The following is a 20,448-nucleotide window of genomic DNA, read 5'->3' on the forward strand; positions in this document are numbered from 1 at the left end:
GATCAGCAGCAGTTTGCGTGGGCAGGTACCCCCATCCAGCCCTCCACACTCGCCCAGGGTTTCGGAGTCGGGGCCTTCTTGTCTGTCGTGGGACGGCCCAAGGGGTCTGAAAATGTGGTCGGGATTCCCGTAGCGGTTTCTCCAGTGTGCGCTCCCTGCCCGGTCTTCCCAGCGCCCACCGTGTTCGGAGGGCGACCAGCCACGCGTGGGTGGGACGAAGCGAGCGCCCAGGGGCCAGAATGGGGCGTTCAGCACCCGCTACGTGGACAGCGCCAGCTCCGCGGCAGGAGGCGGGGAGAGGGCGCGGCCGCCAGGTCCGCCCAGTGCACCTGCAGCGCAGACCTCGCTGCAGGAGGCTCCGAGACCGGATCCTGTCGCCCGCTGCTGCCATGACCGCGCGGCAGCCTCAGGAGCCCGCGAGGCTTCTGGCCCGGCCCAAGCTCGGCTGCGTGTTCCGCTGCGTGGAGGACGCCTTCGAGAGCAAGACGCTGCCGCTGGACGCGCTGGGCGGCGGCCGCCGGGGCCCTCGGGTCGGGGAGCCGGTCTGCGGGGCGCGCGACGACTCGGAGCGGTCGGGCCGGCACTGCGGAGACCCCTCAACGGCCGCAGCACGTCCCCGAGGGCAGCCCGGCGTGACCCAGGCCCGTGACCCCCAGCAGGTAGTGGCCGCGGGCCCGGGCCCGGACTCCCCGAGACCCTCGCAGCCGGAGGACGCCGGGCGTGGGGCTCACCCGCTCCCCTCTGCGGGGCCTCCCTCTCCACAAAGGTCCTGAGCCTTCTGGGTCCTGCGACCCCCCCGAGGTCCCGCCCGCCACCGGGTCCCGGTCCCTGGGGAGCGCGAGCGCCTCCTTCTGTCTCGCTGTCTCCGTGTCTCTCCGACTCGCGCCCCCGCTCCTGCCCTCCGTCTCTCGCGGCCGGCGTGGAACAGCCTCGCGGGGTCACAGCCTGGCGCTCAGACCCTGGCGCGGGTCGTCCGCGAAGGAGCCGGCTTTGGCCAAGGCGCCTTCCTGGACCGGTGCGGCTCCCAGAGCGCCGCCGCCCGGGGCTGACTGGCTGGGAATCCCGGGGTCTTGGGCGCCTCGCGTCTCCCGGGAGCTGGGTTTCGCTGGAGGGCAGCGGGGGCGCGGGCGGGGCCTGGCAGGACGTGTCCGGACTCTCTCCCTCGTCTCCCCGGGGTGTAAACTCCGCACACAGCCGTAGCAGGTTGAAATCCCCACCCAGCCCTTGTCCGCGGGTCCGCGCGGGGGCCCGGGGTGCAGAGATCAGACCCTGCGGCAGCCCCCGCTACGCTGGGCGGTGAGTTGGGGGGAGGGCCGGGGCGGGGCTTAAAGCGAAGGAGGGGCTGAGGGCGGGGGCGGGGCTCATGGGCGGAGCGGGGCCTGTCGGGGGCGGAGCCGGGGCGGGGGCGGGGCCTGTAGGGGGCGGAGCCGGGGCGGGGGCGGGGCCCAGAGGGGGCGGGACCGGAACGGAGCCTTGCGGCCCCGCGCGCTCGCAGTCTGTCTCCCGCCGCCCCCACGCACGCGTCCCGGCTGACGCGTCCCCCGGCCGCCCCTGCTCGTGCCGCCCCTGCCAGAGACCCCCAGGAGCAGGATGTCCTTCCAGGGCAAGAAAAGCATCCCCCGGATCACGGTGAGCCCGGCCCCGCTTCGCCCGGCGCCCCCTGCCCGCCGCCCCCTGCCCGCCGCCCGGAGTGGGGCCTGAACGCGGGGCGGACCCTCCTGGCCTCGCGCGTTGGGGGGGCCCTGCCTTCGCGTCTGGCCCGTCCCGGCGCCCGCCCTTCCCTGCCCGGCTTCTTCACGCTCCGGGGTCCGAGAGTCCCCGCGAGCGCCGCGCAGAACCCCTTACGGAGCGGGGCGCCCAGGCCCGGCCCTGCCGGCTTCCGGGAGCCTCGGCTGAGCCCGGGGAGAACCCGGGGCCGGGCGGCCTGTCCCTCGGAGCGCTGGAGGCTCCTTCCTCCCGCGGCGGCCGGGCCGGCGAGGCGGGCGGACGCGGCCCTTTGTTGGCCCGGGCTGGTCCGGGGCGCGGGGAGATGCCGTTCCCGGCACAGCCCGTGGGCCGCCCGCCCCTTGGACGCACTGGCGCCGCGTCGGGAGCCCTTTGTCCGAGACAAAGCGATTCAGCCCCAGCCGCTCTGGCCGGAGTCCCTGGTGGCCCCGAACCCTCCACTAACCGGGGTTCAGCGACTCCAAGGAAAGCGAGCGGTCACGGGCCACTGGCCGGGCGCCCCGGCAGCCCCGGCAGCCCCCGAGCCTCCGAGAGCGGAGACCCCTCCCCAACACCCACACGCACCGGCGCGGGAGGTCCCGCTCTGCCAGAAACAAAGCCTCCCCACTCGGGAGGCGGGAGATGGGGGTGGGAGGAAGGGAGGCTTCGGGACCCGGCAGCACCTGGGCGGGGGAGTCCATGGGGTCCCAGACCCGACTCTGGACTTGGCCTTGGCGGGAGGGCCGTGGGGTCTGACCTCTGGCATTAGCTCAAGCCGTGGGCTGTGGGCTCCACTCCCCGAGACGCTGAGGGAGGAAGGAGCCCTCCCCTCTCCAGACTGCTGCCTTCAGAGGGTTCTGCCCGGCTGGGTCTGGTCTTGATGCAGGAGATCCTGCCAGCCAGCTGGCATGTGGGGGTCGAGTTTGGGGGTGGCAGGAGGACCCCTTCCCAGGGCAGGTCAGGCATCCATGTCAGTGCGGGGGGGCAGCTGCTTCCAGGGAGCTTTCACCCTCATCTGGTTGAGCGCAGTTAGAGGAGCATGGCCCCACCCCCGAACTGTGTCTCTTCTGGGGTCCAAACCCAGCCTGAGTGTGGGTGCCTGAACACTTGGGTGTCTATGAGCAGAGAGCCCAGACCACACGTCTCCTCAAGCCTCCCTCTGCCCGGTTGCGTTTTCTAGGGCTTCCTTGAAAATGCATGGGTCCCCTGGGAGGGGTGGAAAGTGAAGAGGAGGGACAGCTCCGGGAAGGCAGCCAGGGCCTGATTCGGCTACAGAGGCTCCAAATGCATGGTGGTGCGGGGTCAGGGCTGGGCCTGGCGCTCAGCTGGGACTGGGCAGGAGGAGGAGAGGTGCAGCAGCTGGGAACGGACAGCTCTGTAGACCAAGGGTCTAAAACTTCTTCCACAAGCTGCCCAAGAATAAATGTCAGCTTTGTGGATCACACTGTTCCTGTCGCAGCTGCTTGACCCTGCCAGGAAAGCAGTCCTGGACACTTAGGAAGTCAGTGGGCACCAATGTGTGCCAACAAAAGTGTATCTGTGAATGCTGCAGTGTGAATTTCGTAGAATTTTTATGAGTCATGATATACTCTTTTTATTGTTTTCAGTGAATATACGAGAACCATTCTTAGCCTAGGGCTGCATGAAGATAGGTAGAGGATTAGGTCTGGCCTGTGGCATAGTCTGCCAGCCGTTTGTAGACTACGGGATAGTGGTTTACAAGTCACTGGGATCCTGAAAATACAGCCTCACAGTTAGATGTCAGCAGTGAATCCTGTAATGGGGCTACTAGATAATGAACTCCTTCTCATTCCGAGAGTTTTACGAATTGTGCGCTTCAGTTTAATGCTCTTGGCTTCAGACTGACTGCAGCCCCGGGCTAGGACCCTGGCCACCTATGGGTGGGCCCTGGAAACCCAGGGCAGACAGCTGGACCTCCCTGTTAAATGCAGATGGTCAGTCCTGCGTGGTCAGTCGTCGGGCGTGCTGAGGCGCACGCGAGACAGTGGAGGGAAAAGCGCTGCCAAGTCCAGCGCGTGTGTGCGTCCTCCTCCACCTCCTTTTGCTCCTTTTTTGTGTTTCTCTCCCACATTCTCCACTGAGGTCAGATCTTCACCTCTGACGGTCATGCAGAGTCCCATCAGTGACACCCCACTTTCTGCCTAATCTTCTGCTTCCCGGCCATCTGGTAGGATTCTTAGAGGGGGATTTATGACTGCCGAGCACTGGAGTCAATCCCTGCCTAATGCCACAGCTCTGTGCTGCCAGGGCTGACCCACTGAGAGCCGGCCTCACCAGCCTGACGCTCTGTGCCCCACTGGGAGTGCGTCCAAGCTGCACTGGAACCTGAGGTCACCCCATCTCTTCCCCATCACCCCCATGGCCTCTTGATCAGCAGGTCCTGCCCTCTGACTCCCAGCCTCTCTGGAATCCACTCTCCTCCCATCCCTTCCCATAGTCCTGTCCCAGAGCCCCTCATCTCACTCAGACATCACTCCAGCAATGATCCTGCTTCCATTGTTAAACATCACAGTCTACTTTCTAACACAGCAGCCAAGGTGATCGCTTTAAAACATCAATCAAACTAGGATTGAAACTTGCTTAAGGCCCCTAGTCAGGGGCAGCCATGGAGTCCCCAGGCTTACACATCCGGCCCCTGCCAAGCTCTGGGCACCAACCTGCCTCTGGCACCACCACCCCACCAGAAGGTTCCAGACCTCGGCCTCCTCCCAGGTCTGCTGATGGCAGCTCAAGCCCTTTCCTGCCCCAGGGCCAAGCTGCTTCCTGGCTGGAATGCTGACCATATCCGCCTTGCCCCTGTATCAGCCACCTCCGCTCCAGAGGTCCTCTTCCCAGCCCCTCTGTCATGGCCCTGCCATGGCGCCCTCACTGTGCTCTGTGCATTCGTCACTGTCTGTGTGCATGTGTGTTTTTGCTGCCGGTGGTCTCCCCTCAGTGGGAGGCAGCCTCCTGGGGTGGGGACCATGCCTGTGGGGGTGCTGCTCTGCCTCCGCCTCCTGGCACCAACACTGGTCTGCAGTGTTTGGGTGGAACCAAAGCCCAGCTCTATTAGGTCCCATGTGGGTGGAAGACTGGTGGAGGAGAGCAGGATCCCTGAGGCTGCACAGGAGGCCATGAGACAGTGTTCACCTCCTACCTCAGGCTAGGGCTCCTTAATCCAATGGTAAATTAGAAGATATAAATATGACCTGTGGCACTGCCACACTTCCACCAACACGGGCTTTGCCCTCAGTGAGGCCTGGGCAGCAGCTCTGGGGTGTGCGTGGCGCTTCCAGGGACAACTGGTTTTGAGTACCTGGTGCCACTTTTTGGGGAATAGTAAACCACTGCAGGCTTTCGTGCTCGTTTTTACATCTAGAAATTTTGCCTGAATGTTTCAATCATAATTCCAGAGAAAGGAGTTGCACGAAGGGTGTTGCTGAGTAACTCAGTTTGGAGAAAAATTACCCTTTGTTGTTCCAAATAGAGTGACCGCCTTCTGATCAGAGGTGGGAGGATCGTGAATGACGACCAGTCCTTTTACGCTGATGTGCACGTGGAAGATGGCTTGATAAAGTAAGTTTCTGCTGAAAATACATTCCCAGCTCTTGTGTGTACACACTGGTCACATGGTATCCAGGCCGTTGAAAATACGTCCCCAGCTCGTGTGTACACACTGGTCACATGGTATCCAGGCCGTTGAAAATACGTCCCCAGCTCGTGTGTACACACTGGTCACATGGGATCCAGGCCGTTGGAAATACGTCCCCAGCTCGTGTGTACACACTGGTCACATGGGATCCAGGCGTTGACTTTTGGGTGGAATCCATGGGAGAGGTTTCTTCTTTTCCAAACCCATCCTTAGCAGCAGTAACCTGGTGGCCACTGTCAGAGCCCCGGCCTTCGGTGAGGGCAGAGGCATGTCAGGTGGCTGTAGGGCAAAAGCAGGACGCCAGCTTCCATGTTTCTTTGTTCATCATGGCACTTAGTACCGTGCCTGGCTCACAGCAGGTGCTTCCTAAATACTGCTGCCCACACCTGTTAGCGCATCTGCTTCTGTCTGTCAAGCCGCTCCCTCCTGTAGTCAAAAAAGTAGCAACCAGGGACCTGAGTGGAAAACCACAGGGCGTGGCGTCTGCGCGAGGCTGGACCCCGCAGTGACTGTCCTGAGCTGTGCTGAGGGATGCTTTGCTCCCTGGCACTCCCGAGGAGCTGGTCCAGTGAGTGGCCGGCCGTGCTGGTCTTTTCCCCGGGGTCTGCAGCTCACGCAAACACTTCAGCTCTGCGGCGTTGCTGGGAGCCCGTTTGGGCTCTGACCTGGGCTCACTGTAACCAGTGAAATCTCTGCTGCTTTCAGACAAATCGGAGAAAACCTCATCGTCCCTGGGGGCATCAAGACCATTGACGCCCACGGCCTGATGGTGCTTCCGGGTGGCGTTGACGTCCACACAAGGCTGCAGATGCCCGTCCTGGGCATGACCCCGGCTGACGACTTCTGTCAGGGCACCAAGGCAGCGCTAGCAGGAGGAACCACCATGATCTGTGAGTGTCTGGGTCTCCTCCTCTACAGGGGACAGCCAGCGTCTGCCGCCCTCCCTCTGGCCAGGTGTTGTGGGAGGAGGAGCGTCATCTAAAGGTGCCTTTATTGCATCTGTCTGAGAACCTGGAGTGCCTTTCTTATCCCTGTGTCTCGCCCTGGGTGTTTCTGCGTGGCCAGCTCTGGAATGCTCCTGGGATTTCCAGGACGGGAAATCAGTGGACTGACGTGTGTCCACTCGTTCTTTCCTGGGCACTAGTAGCTGGCCCAGAGCTGGGGTTTGGAAAACTCAAATGCCTTGGGCAAGGGGATGGGTCGTGCTTTCTGAAATGCCAGATACATGTTTGACCTTGAGCCACATGCCTCGGAAGCTTGATATGTGGAAGGTTCTTGCTCATGTCAAGAAGAGTAAAGGATGGAGGCTGTATTTTTAGAAAAAAGATAAAAGCAATGCTCATTATTATCCCAACAAAAAATAACCAGAGTTGCTATTTCTGTAGTGCTGGCTGCATGCCCGGCACGGGCTCTATCCTGACACCCATCGGCTCACATGCTCTCCTCCTAAAACCCTCTCAGCTAAGCCCAGTTTAACAGGCGGTTGAGGGGAGTCCACCTGCCCACCATGAGCACGTGGTGAGCTCAGGAGCCAGGACGAGGCCCCAGAGCCTAGACCCTGACCGCACTGCGTGGCCTTGGGTGCCATTCTCTCCGCTGTGTCCGTCTGGTGCAGACATCACTGCTGTGGTTGAGAATGGGTCTGAGGGGCCTAGCTGAACCCGGTTCTATAGTTTTCTAGCGATGTGACTCCAGATAACTCAGCTGGCTTTTACAAGCCACACTTCGTTGACCTGTAAAACAGAACGCTGGCCTCACAGGCTTGTGAGTCATGTGTGAGTTAATGCACGTAAGTTGCTTTGTGTCCCTGGCTTGCCAGGGAGGGCAGCTCTGAGGACCCTGAGACGCCTCGCAGGGACACTTAGCCATTGCCAGGTCATGGCTCGGTTTGGTTTACTCAGCCACAAAGGGAGGGAAAACCAGCAGCCCACCTTGCAGTCTGAGGAGACTGGCCACTGCTCACGCCCTTCGGGCGGCGGCCCAAGCCGGTCAGGACGTCTGCACAGTCGAGACCACCTGCTTTGTGCCAGTGCCAAGGCACCCGGCCAGCTGTGGGTCCCCGCGAAGACAGAGAAACACCATAGACACGAGGCTGGCCTCTGTCCTGCCTCTGTCTTCCTCTGCCTGCAGGCCCAGGCTGGCACTGTGGGTGGCTGCAGGGAGGGCGGGTGCCCACTTCATCCTGTTGGGTTGCGTAGGGGCCCGAGGGAGGGCTGTGCTGGAGGAAGGGCATCCCTGGTGGGCGTGCCTTCCTGTCAGACCACCTGGCTTGGAGCTCTCTCCTGGCTGCACCAGGAGAGGCCAGTGAGCAGTGTTGGGGCCTTGGGTGTGTGGTTGGTGGGGCAGCAGCACGATGGCTACATGCGGGGGGCAGGATGGCCCCTTTCAAGTCTTGTGGAGCCAGTGGGGCACTCGGGAAACCAGCCCAGCTCCCACTGTTCTAGGAAGGCACTGAGAGACGGCTCCCAGCACCTTGGACAGCACACTGGCCCTGTCTCGCCCTGGGGGTGCCTCACCCAGGCTGAGACAGGAGCTGGAGGCAGGGCAAAGCCCTGACCTCCCGCGCTTCTCCAAGTGCGATGTGGGAGTGGGGTGCTTTAGGTTTTGGGTGGGACTCTTCCTCTCTCCCCTCTCCCTTCTGTGCTCAGAAGGTTCCTCTTTGAACAAAGCGACAGAACAGGTTCGTGACAGCGTCATCCTCTCTCAGAGGCCGGTGGCCTCTGCTGTGTCTCCCTCAAATGGTCCTCTGGTCTCTTGGGAGCATGACACAATCTCCCATGGAGGAGGCAGAGGCGGGAACCGGGGACCGGTGGGGGAAGCTGCTGACCGTGCTGCCTTCACAGTGGACCATGTCTTCCCCGACACGGGTGTGAGCCTGCTGTCAGCCTACGAGCAGTGGCGGGAGCGGGCGGACAGCGCGGCCTGCTGTGACTACTCCCTGCATGTGGACATCACCCGCTGGCACGAGAGCATCAAGGAGGAGCTGGAGGCCCTGGTCAAGGAGAAGGGTGAGGGTGGCTGGAGGGGCTGGAGGGCGGGCATGGAGCCTGGCGGAGGGGCCTCTGCCCTGACCCTGTGTCCTGCTGGTGGTGCTGATCTCCCCCAGGGGCCGGTGTCCAGGCTTGAGTCGAAGTTGGAGAAAAGCCAGTTGAAGGCGCATCCCACCTTCAGAGGCTCTAGACCAAGAGGCCTTCTCTTTCCCAATCCAAGGGACCCACCCTGGAATTATCCTCCCGATGACAAGATACAGCAGGTCCCTGGTTTCTTAGAAAAGAGGCTGCCCAGGGTGGAAGAGCAGCAGCTCTCCATCTCCTAGCATTTTTAGCATTTTTTCAGAGGGAGGCCCTTTAAATGCGTATCTTTTTGTTGTCATCTATATGCTAGAACAGATCAGTCTATACACAAGTCTAACATTTTCCCCACAAGGAAACCCTGAAGCGAAAACCACATCAGAGTTTCATAGTGGGTTTGACAAGTGTCATGTCTGATTATAACTGATCTCTCCTAATCTGAGTCCAGCCCACAGCTTCCGGCCTGGAGGTGGGGGCGGGATGGGGTCCGAGCAAGCCCAGGAGGCTGTCAGGCCCTATGGACCTGAAGGAGGCAGGGGCATTTCTTCAAGGCCATTCCTCTGGGTTCCCATTCCGCAGAGGGTGATGGTCATCACACAGGTACCCCTTGGTGTCAGGATCCCTCACCTCCCTGCCCGGGGGCTGGTGGAGCCCGTCAGTCCTCGGTCCCTGGGCCTCACTCCAGGCAGCTGCTCTGCCACCCATGCTTTTCTGTGAGTGGACCCGGGAGGCCTGTGGCCTCGTGTCTCAGAGCGGAGGTGGAAGCAGGGCCTGCACCTCCCCTCACCCTGCGGGGGCACTGCTGGGGCCTCTGCTGCCTGAGAGCCACGCAGGAGTTGTAGGTCCTGTGCCCACGGGGTGGTGTTGCGGGGACAGCCCCACATCCCATCACCTTCATCAGACACTTGGGGGCAGGCCCCAGATGCCAGGTCACATGCAGGTTGCTACCTAGAGGGATGGCTTGTGGGACACAGGCTGACTCAGTTTCCCCAGCGTGCCTTAGCGGGTCACACTAGCACTTTCCACCTAGCCAGGAGGGGGGTGCCATGGGCTGGGTGGGCTTGAGTGATGGGAGGTTGGGATCCTGCCTCCAGGCCCAGGCGGGTCCCCACACAGGTCCCAAGTCCCAGGGGAGGTGGATGGGCTCTGGCTGTCCAGGAAACAGGAGAGCTCAGCCCTCTTCCTGTTTGGGCCCCAACGTCAGAGGCAGCCCCTCGTCCTTCTGCTCGTCCTAAGGGCCCAGCCCTGAGATCTGGGCAGTTCCACAAGCCTGCACCATGAGCCAGGCATGGCAAGTGGGGCTCCAAGGCCCCACAGGCAGGTGCTGGATGTGCTAGTCGGCTAGAATGGAGGTCACCAGGGCAGCGCGGCCCGGGCTGCACTTCCAGTGGGGGGCCAGTGAAACTCAGTCCGAGAGCCCAGGCACAGTGGCTCCTCCAGTAACGGGGGGTCTGCTGGATGGGTGTGAGGGGTTCTCACCTGCATTTGCCACTGGGTGGACAATCAGTTTTTAACCCGGAGCACAGGAGCAGGCAAGTGAGGGCTGCCTCGCCTCACTTCCCAGCTGGCTGGTGTGTGCGTGGAAGCAGAGGTCTGCTCGCATGGCTGGCAAGCCATCCATGGAAGCACTGCGGGGGAGGGGCCCAAGACCCTCCAGTGGGCAGGGAGCAGCAGAGCCTCCTCGGGTTGTCTGATTGGTGATGGCTGAGCCTCTGATCCCCACCTCTTCTCCAGGTGTGAACTCCTTCCTGGTCTTCATGGCATACAAGGACCGGTGCCAGTGCAGCGACAGCCAGGTAAGGGCAGGCGTGGAGAAGGGAGTGGGCAGGTGTGTCCCAGGCCACTGCTGGCACAGGCGCAGTCCTGCCCAGGACCCACCACTTCTCTTCCCAGATGTACGAGATCTTCAGCATCATCCGGGACCTGGGGGCCTTGGCCCAGGTGCACGCTGAGAACGGGGACATCGTGGAGGAGGTGCTGTGGGGCAGGGCTGCCGGTGTGGCGGGGGCTGCCGTGGGGCGGGGCGGGGGTCTGAGGGTGACCTTCATGTTACGCAGACATCAGCACAGAATCCCACACAACCTTGAGGGAGGGTCACAGCTTACCCTGAGTCAAAGGTCAACCAGTGAGTTAGACTGCGCGGGGGTAGGGAGCTTTGAGGCCTTAAAACAGCTTCTCCTCGATCCACACTTCTTATCCAAATACCTCAAAACCAAAGTGTCAGCCCCATGGATCCAGGCCCCTCCTGTGGAGTGGTGTCCCCTCTGGGGTTTGGGTTGCCACCTTCCTTCCAGCCAAGGGCACCCATGTTGACAGGGCCACATCCTTCAGACACATCCCATTGGGCTGGGGAGGGCCGGAGCCCACGTGTGGTGCCGCCGATCCCCCAGGCCCCTGGGCCCCGCACCTTGTTTCCCGTCCAGCTCAGGCACCCATGGGTACAGATGGAGTTCAGAGAGTGGGCCACCCCATCCCTGTGGGACCTCAGTGGGGGTCACCACACAGGACACACCTCCCTGACACTGCAAACCCACAGTGAGACTTCCTGGGATGGGACGGGCTCTGCCCACCTCCTGAGCACTACAGGAAGGTGGTGGCACTCGGGCAGGGGCACGTGGGTGGTCCCCAGTGTCCTCATCCACCCGTCCAGCTGTGGGGGCATCACAGACACTTCTGTGGCCCAAGGCCAGGCCCCGGCTGCACCGTCAGGAGGTCGTCCTGGGTCCAGCAGATGCTCCACATACAGTGGGAGGGAGCCTCAGTACTGGGGCTGCGTCTCCTGGCCAGTACCATGTCTTGCCCGACACGAGCAGGCGCTGTGGTGCACATCGCCACGGAAGGGCAGTGCTGGAGGAAGGAGTGGTTGCCCATTCCTGACCTGCAGAGCCCTCCCCGCCTGTGTGCACCCCCACACATGCCCCCACCGGGGGAGTCAGCATGATGGGCACGATGGAGGCGGGGTGGAGTCTTGGTGCCATCAGTAAGGAGCTCTGCAGCCTCGGGCAAGCCACTTCCCCTATCCAAGCTGTCCTCTCCTTGGTAACTCAGGGATCAGGAATCGCGCCTCTCCAAGCCCCTCCACCCTCTATTCTGAGTTCTCTGGCTGGCAAATTCTGGGAGGCCTGAGGGTCCAGGACCACTTGGGGAATGGGGCCTCCCAGCCTTGGGATTAGCATCCAAGGCCCAGGCTCCCTTCAGGGCTGGAGCAAGGCATCCTGTTGGTTTCTTTAGGAGCAGAAGCGGTTGCTGGAGCTTGGCATCACTGGCCCCGAGGGCCACGTGCTCAGCCACCCCGAGGAGGTAAGATCCCAGGGCACCACGGCACACCCGAGCGAACTCTGCCCAGACCGCTGCTGCCTGGGGCTGTGCTGACTCTGGCCCTGGGCTCCTGGCCCTGCCACTGTGCTCGCCCTGACCTCATCTGGGAGGCATGAATCCTCCCTTCACCACCCTACAGCCTGTACCCGAAGCCCAGAACGTGGCGTGGGCAGACCCAGGCACTGAGCCCAAGGCTGGGGCGCTCCTACTAGGCTGCCCTGAGCCTGGGATCCCATGGGTGACCCCTGGGCATCCCCGTTGCCCACACTGGTCTAGAGCCCTCGTGTGGCCTGATCCTTCCCACCTCGTCCCCAGGTGGAGGCTGAGGCGGTGTACCGAGCTGTCACCATCGCCAAGCAGGCCAACTGCCCACTGTACATCACGAAGGTGATGAGCAAGGGGGCGGCCGACGCCATCGCCCAGGCCAAGCGCAGAGGTGAGCGCCCAGCCCCGCCTCTGATGCCGGGGGGCCATGGTCTCGGCCTCCTGGGTGCAGCCCTGGGGAGATGCAGGTGCCCTGAGTCCCTGCATCGGGGTGGGGCTGAGTTTCCAGCCTCGTTGGAGCGGCAGCTGCTCACCAGGGCCCTGAGTCCCTGCATTGGACCGGGGCGGGGGGGCTGGACCTGAGTCCCTGCGTCGGGGTGGGGCTGAGTTTCCAGCCTCGTTGGAGCGGCAGCTGCTCACCAGGGCCCTGAGTCCCTGCATTGGACCGGGGGGGGCTGGACCTGAGTCCCTGTGTTGGGGTGGGGGCTGGACCTGAGTCCCTGCGTCGGGGTGGGGCTGAGTTTCCAGCCTCGTTGGAGCGGCAGCTGCTCACCAGGGCCCTGAGGCCAAACTTGGAGCTGCTTACCCTGTTTCCAGTGGGGCTGTGGGGGGGATGGAATGATGAGGAGATGAGGAGTGTCTGAGAGAGAAATCCAGTTCCACCAAGGAGGGCCCCCCATATTAGTATTTGCTGTGTTCAGAGCCGGGGTGCTACCTGCCCACAGAATGCCAGCCAGCTGGAGCCTGGCACTATAGAGCCTTAGACCCGGGGATGCAGGGTGGGTGGGGGGCACACAGAGCTGTGATTGGCAGGGGCTTGACTGTGGGGTCCCCCAGAGGCTACTGGGCTCAGAGGGTCCAGGGAGGTCCAGCAATCACTGGGGCTGGAGATGGCCAAGGATCCAGGTGCAGAACCCAGGTGACAGGTAAATGAGGGGGCGTCCCCAAGAAGGCCTCTGGGTCTGGTCTGGTTTCCCCTCCTCTTGCTGTCCCCACTGAGTCCTGAAACCTTGTTTTCTGGGCCTGCCTGGGGCTGTGCAGGTCCCTGGCGCAGGGAAGGGGGAGGGGCGGTGCCCTTCTCTGTGTTTCCTGCATCGAGGGTTGAAACTGAAATCCGCTCAGTTAACTGGGAAAAGGACTCTGAGGTGCGCAGGTGAACGGGGGTCTGCAGGGGCAAGGCCTGGGCCTCACTCAGGACACCAAGCAGCCTTGGGGCAGCAGGCCAGACCCTTCTCGGGGGTGCCCCACCCACCAGGCCCTTCTCGGGGGTGCCCCACCCACCAGGCCCTTCTCGGGGGTGCCCCACCCACCAGGCCCTTCTCGGGGGTGCCCCACCCACCAGGCCCTTCTCGGGGTGCCCCACCCACCAGGCCCTTCTCGGGGGTGCCCCACCCACCAGGCTCTTCTCGGGGGTGCCCCACCCACCAGGCTCTTCTCGGGGGTGCCCCACCCCCTGGGAGCATTTCTCACCCCCCAGCTGCTTCAGCTGTGAGCTGGAACCCCGGTGAGGCCATGACCAGGGCACCCCAGGCCAGTCAGCCTCCATGCAGCTCACTGTGCCTCACTGAGGCCCACAGGCACGCCCTGGCCCCGCTGGAGTGCCTGGGGTCCTGGGGTGGGATGTGGGCAGAGAAAGGACCCCCAGGGCCAACCACGTCTGTCCAGGACCCAGGCCTCTGCCCTCCTGCCCATGGCCAGGGACTCTAGACAGGGGACAAGCTGTCTGAGGCCAAGAAAGTGAGGGGCAGTCGGGGGTGTCAGCAGCAGCAGTGCTTGGGGCTCCATGGGGTGCAGGTGGTCAGCGGAGCACCTCTCATGGGCCTCATGCTCCAGGGGTGGTCGTGTTTGGGGAGCCCATCACTGCCAGCCTGGGCACCGACGGTTCTCACTACTGGAGCAAGAACTGGGCCAAGGCCGCAGCCTTCGTCACGTCACCCCCCATCAACCCAGACCCCACCACGGCAGACCACCTCACCTGCCTGCTGTCCAGGTAAGCAGCCGCTCCAGGTGGCCCCAGATGGGCTGCGCGCTGCACACCCTGCCAAGGCTGTGGCCCACTGGTGGCTCTGACACCCCAGGCCTCTCCCACAGCTCCCGTGGGGCAGCCCAGACAGTGGCGGGTGGGGGAAGTCTGAGCCCTTTGGTCCCAGCTGGGGCTCCCCTGGCAGGAACCAGTCCCTGCTCCCCTGCACAGAGGCACCAGCTTTGCCCAGCGAGAGCCGCTCAGATGACCTCTAGCCCCTGCGGTTGTGCTGGCCAAGGGGGCTGGAGCTGACCTGGCTTCTGCCGGCTCAGGAAGGCCAGGACCCCTGGGCCCCTCTGACCCTGGCTTGTTTCCAGTGGGGACCTCCAGGTGACAGGCAGTGCCCACTGCACCTTCACCACTGCCCAGAAGGCCGTGGGCAAGGACAACTTCACGCTGATCCCCGAGGGCACCAACGGCATTGAGGAGCGCATGTCGGTGGTCTGGGAGAAATGTGTGGTGAGCACAGACCTGGCACGCCGTCTGGGGAGCGGCTGTGGGCGGGATTCTGACGGCTGGTCAGAAGGGAACCCACCTAACCAATGCACACTCGTGAAACAGATCAGAGCACACGGCTCTGGGGTGGCAGATCCTCCACCCAGGGCGCCTCAGACACGTGGTTCTGGCCCCTCCAGATGAGACTCCAACAGCATCAGGGGCAGCTGGTAGCCCCCCCACCCCCAGCTGACTCTAGTGTTGCCTGGACACTGGGTTTGCCCAGGGGTCAGTTAGTGCTCCGCCTGCAATGCCCGCAGGACCTATTGCCCCATCCTGGGCCCTCCCGCATCCTCAGCCTCACCTCCCGGTCCTGGGCCCTCCCGCATCCTCAGCCCCACCTCCCCATCCTGGGCCCTCCCGCATCCTCAGCCCCACCCCTTGGTCTCCTCCCCATCCTGGGCCCTCCCGCATCCTCAGCCCCACCCCTTGGTCCCCTCCCCATCCTGGGCCCTCCCGCATCCTCAGCCCCACCTCCCCATCCTGGGCCCTCCCACATCCTCAGCCCCACCTCACCCAGCAACTGAGCTCTTTCCCTCAGCTGCTCCTGCCTCCCCAGCCTCCAGGGCTCCCCAGGGAGACTGTCAAGTCCTTCAGGGCACACGGGTATCGACATTGAAGCTTCACCCTTGCTGAGCCTTCATGGAAGCTTTACCCACAAAGTGAACGCAGAAAAGCTTCGTGCAGGAAGGGGCAGACCAGCGGGCGTCACTGAGATGGGCTCGCTAATTCCCCAGTGCAGCCTGGCAGGCGTTCTTACCCCCCGAGTGTTGCCATGGCGAGGGCCGTGGCTGGAGCCCTGTCCTGATCTTGGCTGCCTGGGTGGCACTCTAGTGCCCGTCTTCGTGGGGGCTTGGTATCCATCTTTGTGGGGCCCCAGCAGCCCAGCATCCAACCTTCCAGAGGCCCCGTGTCCTGCTGTCCAACCTTGTGGGGGACCCGGTGACCCAGCGTCTGCCCTCACAGGGCCCGGTGGCCTGGCATCCATCCTTGCAGGGTCCTGGTGTCCTGGTATCCATCCTTGTGGGGGGCCCAGTGGCCCAGCGTCTCTCCTTGTGGGGACCCAGTGGCCCAGCGTCTGTCCTCACGGGGGCCTGGTGGCCTGGCATCCATCCTTGCGGGGTCCTGGTGGCCCAGCGTCTGTCCTCGTTGAGCCCCACCCCAGCCCCACCCGTCACCCTCAGCTCAGGCTTTTTGTTCCTCAGGCCTCTGGGAAGATGGACGAGAATGAGTTTGTTGCAGTGACCAGTACAAATGCTGCCAAAATCTTCAATTTTTACCCAAGGAAGGGACGAGTGGCTGTGGGCTCTGACGCTGACCTGGTCATATGGAACCCCAAGGCCACCAGGATCATCTCTGCCAAGAGCCACAATCTGGTAAGAGAAGGCGGCTGTAAGTCAGGGCTGGCCTTTGTGGAGCTGGCCCCAAGGCAGCCTTCCCAGGAGAGGCGCAGGACAGAGGCCCATGTGGCAGCAGCAGTGGACTCAGCCATCCCAGGGCCGTCCACACAATGTGTCCCAGGCCAGGCACTGAATTGGGCCCTGTCCACGTCACTTCGCTGCGTGACAGCTGCATCTGTGGTCCCCTTGTGCCATGGAGGAGGCCAGGGCAGAGTGGTGCCATGTGCACCTGCCAAGCCAAGGGGGAAGTGACCCTCCCTGCCTGCCCACGCCTGTCCCCGTTGTCCTCCAGAGAAACATGGGACTCAGAAGCAAGGTCTGTAGGCTGAGGGGAACATAGTTCCAACCCCTAAGTCCCAGCATCTCGCTAGGGGCTCAGTGCAGGCACACTGGGCGGCCGCAGTGCTCCAGCGGCTCCGTGGGGATGGGACTGTTGGGCGCCAGCGTGGAGGCACTGGACCCTCGGGCCTCTCTCCCCAGAACGTGGAGTATAACATTTTCGAGGGAGTGGAGTGCCGGGGAGCGCCCGCCGTGGTCATAAGTCAGGGCCGAGTGGTGCTGGAGGACGGGAAGATGTTTGTCACCCCGGGGGCGGGCCGCTTCATCCCTCGGAAGACATTCCCGGACTTCGTCTACAAGAGGATCAAAGCTCGCAACAGGGTAGGGCGGCACCCGTGAGGGTGTTGTGCAGGCAGGCGGGTGGGTGCTGAGTTCTGGGCCCAGAACGCACCCCTGGTCAGCCTGGCCTGGTCCCCGGAGGGGTCAGGAAGATGGAGCGGGGCCGCTGCTTGCCCAGGGCCCTGGTGGGTCTACGTGGAGCAGAGCCTGCTCCCAAAATATGGCAGGGGAGGCCCCCGTGGTGCTGGGAGCTTCAGGCCCTGGATCAGCTCTGCAAGCGCCTGTGAACGGCAGCTGAGTCCCACCCGAGTCATCCATGGTTGTTAGATAAAATACAGATGTAAAGTGAGCAGACATCGACCTCCCCTGGGAGCTGCCAGTTGGGCCTTAGCGTGGGTCCTTCTGGGATTCCCCGTGGACAAATGTGGCCTGGGGTGTGTGCTCCTCTCCACACGGGCTCTCGGGAGCTCAGCCGTGGGAGCCCCTCCCCTGGCCTTCCGGTCTCTTACTGTGGTGACACCACGTTTGCCCGAGATCATCCGTGTCCAACAGTGCAGCCGGTGTGGTCTGCCCGGACCACCAGGTGCTTCACGCACACAGGGACACTCGCAGTGGTGTCTGTGCACACACAAGTGCACGTGGGACCTCGGAGGGAGGATGAGCGTGTGCACTTGTGTTGGTAAGACTGAGGGGAGAGACATGTACACACACGTGTAGGTGGGATCGCAGGAGGGCATTATACATGCGTGGGGAGGACTGCAAGGAGGGAGGCATGTGTGAACGTGGGGTGAACACCCCCCCCAGGGCAGCCCCAAATTCCTGAAGCTGGCACTGGAGAGGCGCAGAGCAGGCCCAGCCCTCCAGCTGCCCATGCTCGGCCCCTCATGCCCCATCTCTGGCCCCACACCCCCGCAGCTGGCAGAGATCCATGGTGTGCCCCGTGGGCTGTATGATGGGCCCGTCCATGAGGTGATGGTGCCTGCCAAGCCAGGGAGTGGTGCTCAGGCCCGCGCGTCCTGCCCAGGCAAGATCTCAGTCCCTCCTGTGCGCAACCTACACCAGTCGGGGTTCAGCCTATCTGGTGAGTTGGGCCTGGGGCACCAGGTGGGGTGAGGGGCTCTGCTGGAGCATCCTGAGGGGCCCTGGGGCCTCAGGTACCAGGGACCAGCCCGTACCCAGAGGGGCTGCCCACAGAAGGCGGCCAGCTGGGGGCTGGGGCAGGAGATGCTGCTGGGGGTGTGGGGAGGCCACTCCTGCCCACTGTCTGCCCAGGGCAGCTGTGATGAACCCCCACCTTGAAGAGAGTGGCACTGGGGTGGGGCTGTCACATGGGGCCCAGGAGTGAGTGTGGTTCCAGCCTCAGGGGAGGTGAGGGGCCTTGACGAGGACCTCAGGATCATGTGCAATCCAGGTCCCCACCCAGCTGGCCCCAGAACCAAGCTTGAGGCACAAGGGAGGGATCTGAGCTGTGTCCTGGGGCCCCGGAGGGACATGCGAGAATGCTTGGGAGGGCTCAGGCTGCCAGGGTTCGGCCTCTGGGCTCCTAGCGGTGCTTCTGGTGCATTCTCCCAGCCCGGGGCAGTGACAGCAAAGCCCTGCTCACCTCCTGGGGGCAGGTCCCTGAGAACCCAGCACTGAGAGGCCAGGGGCAGCGTTTCATCACCCGGGGCCCACAGCAGGGACGAGGCAGGACTGGCCCGGGCTCCTCTCGGGACAGGAAGGGCTTCCTGCAGGGTCAGCTGGAGCCCACAGTCCCCGCGGCTCTTAGGATCTCCCGAGCAGCCTCACCTGCACCCTGGGCCTCAGGGATGGGAGACCTGCCGGGCACCTCATCCGCTTGGCCTTCTGGTGGTGGCAGGCGTGCAGGGGCTCCACGGTCCTGGCCCCACTGACACAGCCACTGACTCTGCCTCTCGCCTTGAATAGAAGGGACCCTGCCCCTGCCCCATTCTCCCTGCCCACCTGTGCCCTTTCTTCAGGGTCTCAGGCTGATGACCACATCGCCCGACGCACAGCACAGAAGATCATGGCACCGCCCGGTGGCCGCTCCAACATCACCTCTCTCTCCTAGACGCCCAGGACTGGCCCTGTGAACCGTGCTGGCCCCACCCGAGGCCGCGGGGGCCCCAGGGCACTCACCCCCCCTTTAGCGTTTTCTTTGGTAGAAAGGTGCTTGGCGATCTTGCCTTCCCCCTCCCCACAGGCTCTCCTTGTGGGGTCCCAGGTCCTGCTGCCAAGAGCCCCTCGAGAGAAGGGCTGAACCTGGGGAGATGTCACTGCCAGGGTGAGGTGGTACCACATGGCAGGGATGGTGCCGGCAGCCTGAGCCCAGGCACCCCAGTGCCCGCTGGGCCTGGCATGGGGACAGGGAACCTGCCGGGCTCACAGAGTACGGGACCAGCTCGACACCGGGCTTCTTGGCGAACCGGCAAGGGGCCGAGTCCTGCCTGGTGGGCGTTTGCCACCTCCCCACCACCAGTCACTGCCTCACAGAGCCCCGCACGCCTGCAGCCGCTCCTTGGAGGCCCGTGCCCGTCGCGGGCCAGGGAGGAGAGTGGGAGCAGAGCCCTCCTGCCTGGCACAGCTGCTGAGACTTCAGAGACCCATCAGAACCCGGTGCCACGCAGCCCTGCCCATGGAGGGTTCCTTTTACACACCCCGAGGCCCACACCTAAGCTTTCGTAGTAGCCCTCGTCCTGGGAAGTTCTGCAATCCTTTAGGAAGACACTGCTCGTTACAGATTGTGTGTTTCCGTAGGCTTCTTAGTAGCAGCTCTGTACACTGAGGACACTGTACCCAGGAACCTGTGCATGCCACCCACCGCCTGGACAGGCAGTCACCCTCCTCCGATGTGAATCGGGCCCATTAAAGACGTCTGGGTTTGAAGCCGCCTGTGCGTGGAAGGCCCCCTCGCCTCTCCCCCATGCCATTTCTGCAGAGGCGGGGCCCGGCTGGCTGTGGGCTGGTCCAACTCCTCCTGCAGCCGTAGCTCTTCTCCCCTGAATGGCAGGGAAGAGCTCAACCTCTCAGAGGGAAGAGGACCGGCAGGGCAGCCGACAGCCAGGGCAGGGCAGAGGGGGCCCCCCACACATTCTCACTGGACAGCCCGAGCTGCCCCAGAAGGCTGGGCAGCATGCACGGGAGTGTGTGGAAGCGAAGCACACACCACTGCCACCCGGGTGGGCGCTGCCCACAGACGCAGGCCCAGCACTCAAGGCCGGGCAGCTGTGAGGCTCTGACCTGAGCCCCCTAAGGTCGTGACTGCAGTGCTGGCACATGCTGTGCCTCATAAAAAGTGTGTGTAGACGCTCCCAGATGGTTGTCCTCACCCCAAGAGCAGGGCCTGGCCACAGTCACTGGGCACTCGCTGTTGGCCGACGAGCACAGAGGGCCAGGGACTCATCTCATGCCGCCAGTTCTCTGGCCCCTGCCCATGCACCAATGGTGATGGAGAATGTCCTGCCATGGTCTCTGGGGACCACAGGTGGGCCCATCTCTGACCCTGGGCTTCTTATTAAGCTGTGCAGAGCCCAGGCAGCAGCCCTGGAGGTGGCCCTGGGCCCTCAGCATTTCCTTCCTGGGGCTCCCTCTGGCCCACATAGGGGAGCTGATGTCCCCCACACCAGCATCTCCTGCTCTGCCCCAGTGTGGGGGGTGATCTAGGGAACCAGACAGCACCCAGACCCCACCAGTGTCTCGGAGAAGGACAAGGTGCACCACCATGTCATGTGCCCCAAATGCACTTACACAAACCCCCACACCTGTCCTTCCCCCGAGCCTGTCCCTCCCCCACACCTGTCCCTGACATTACCAGACTTCCACTGAGCACACGGCGCCTCTGGGCCCTCGCAGGGACCAGGCCACCCTTCCTCGTAGTGACTTGGGCGTCTTGTCCCCCATGTC

At 63.2% G+C, this 20,448-nt stretch overlaps 1 protein-coding gene across 1 annotated transcript; it reads left to right on the forward strand.

The window, feature by feature from the left end:
• The first annotated feature begins 1,443 nt into the window (after window positions 1-1,443).
• DPYSL4 (dihydropyrimidinase like 4) lies at window positions 1,444-19,448 on the forward strand. Its single transcript, XM_025396340.1, has 14 exons — window positions 1,444-1,629; window positions 5,192-5,280; window positions 6,062-6,246; window positions 8,200-8,364; window positions 10,162-10,223; window positions 10,321-10,401; window positions 11,659-11,727; window positions 12,061-12,181; window positions 13,843-13,999; window positions 14,350-14,491; window positions 15,733-15,903; window positions 16,408-16,587; window positions 17,461-17,626; window positions 18,525-19,448. Exons 1-14 carry the CDS (start codon window positions 1,591-1,593, stop codon window positions 18,614-18,616), a joined length of 1,719 nt encoding a protein of 572 aa, XP_025252125.1. The 5' UTR covers window positions 1,444-1,590; the 3' UTR covers window positions 18,617-19,448.
• The last annotated feature ends 1,000 nt before the right edge of the window (window positions 19,449-20,448 follow it).

The sequence above is a fragment of the Theropithecus gelada genome, chromosome 9 (genome assembly GCF_003255815.1).
Source record: "Theropithecus gelada isolate Dixy chromosome 9, Tgel_1.0, whole genome shotgun sequence".
Lineage (NCBI taxonomy): Eukaryota > Metazoa > Chordata > Mammalia > Primates > Cercopithecidae > Theropithecus > Theropithecus gelada.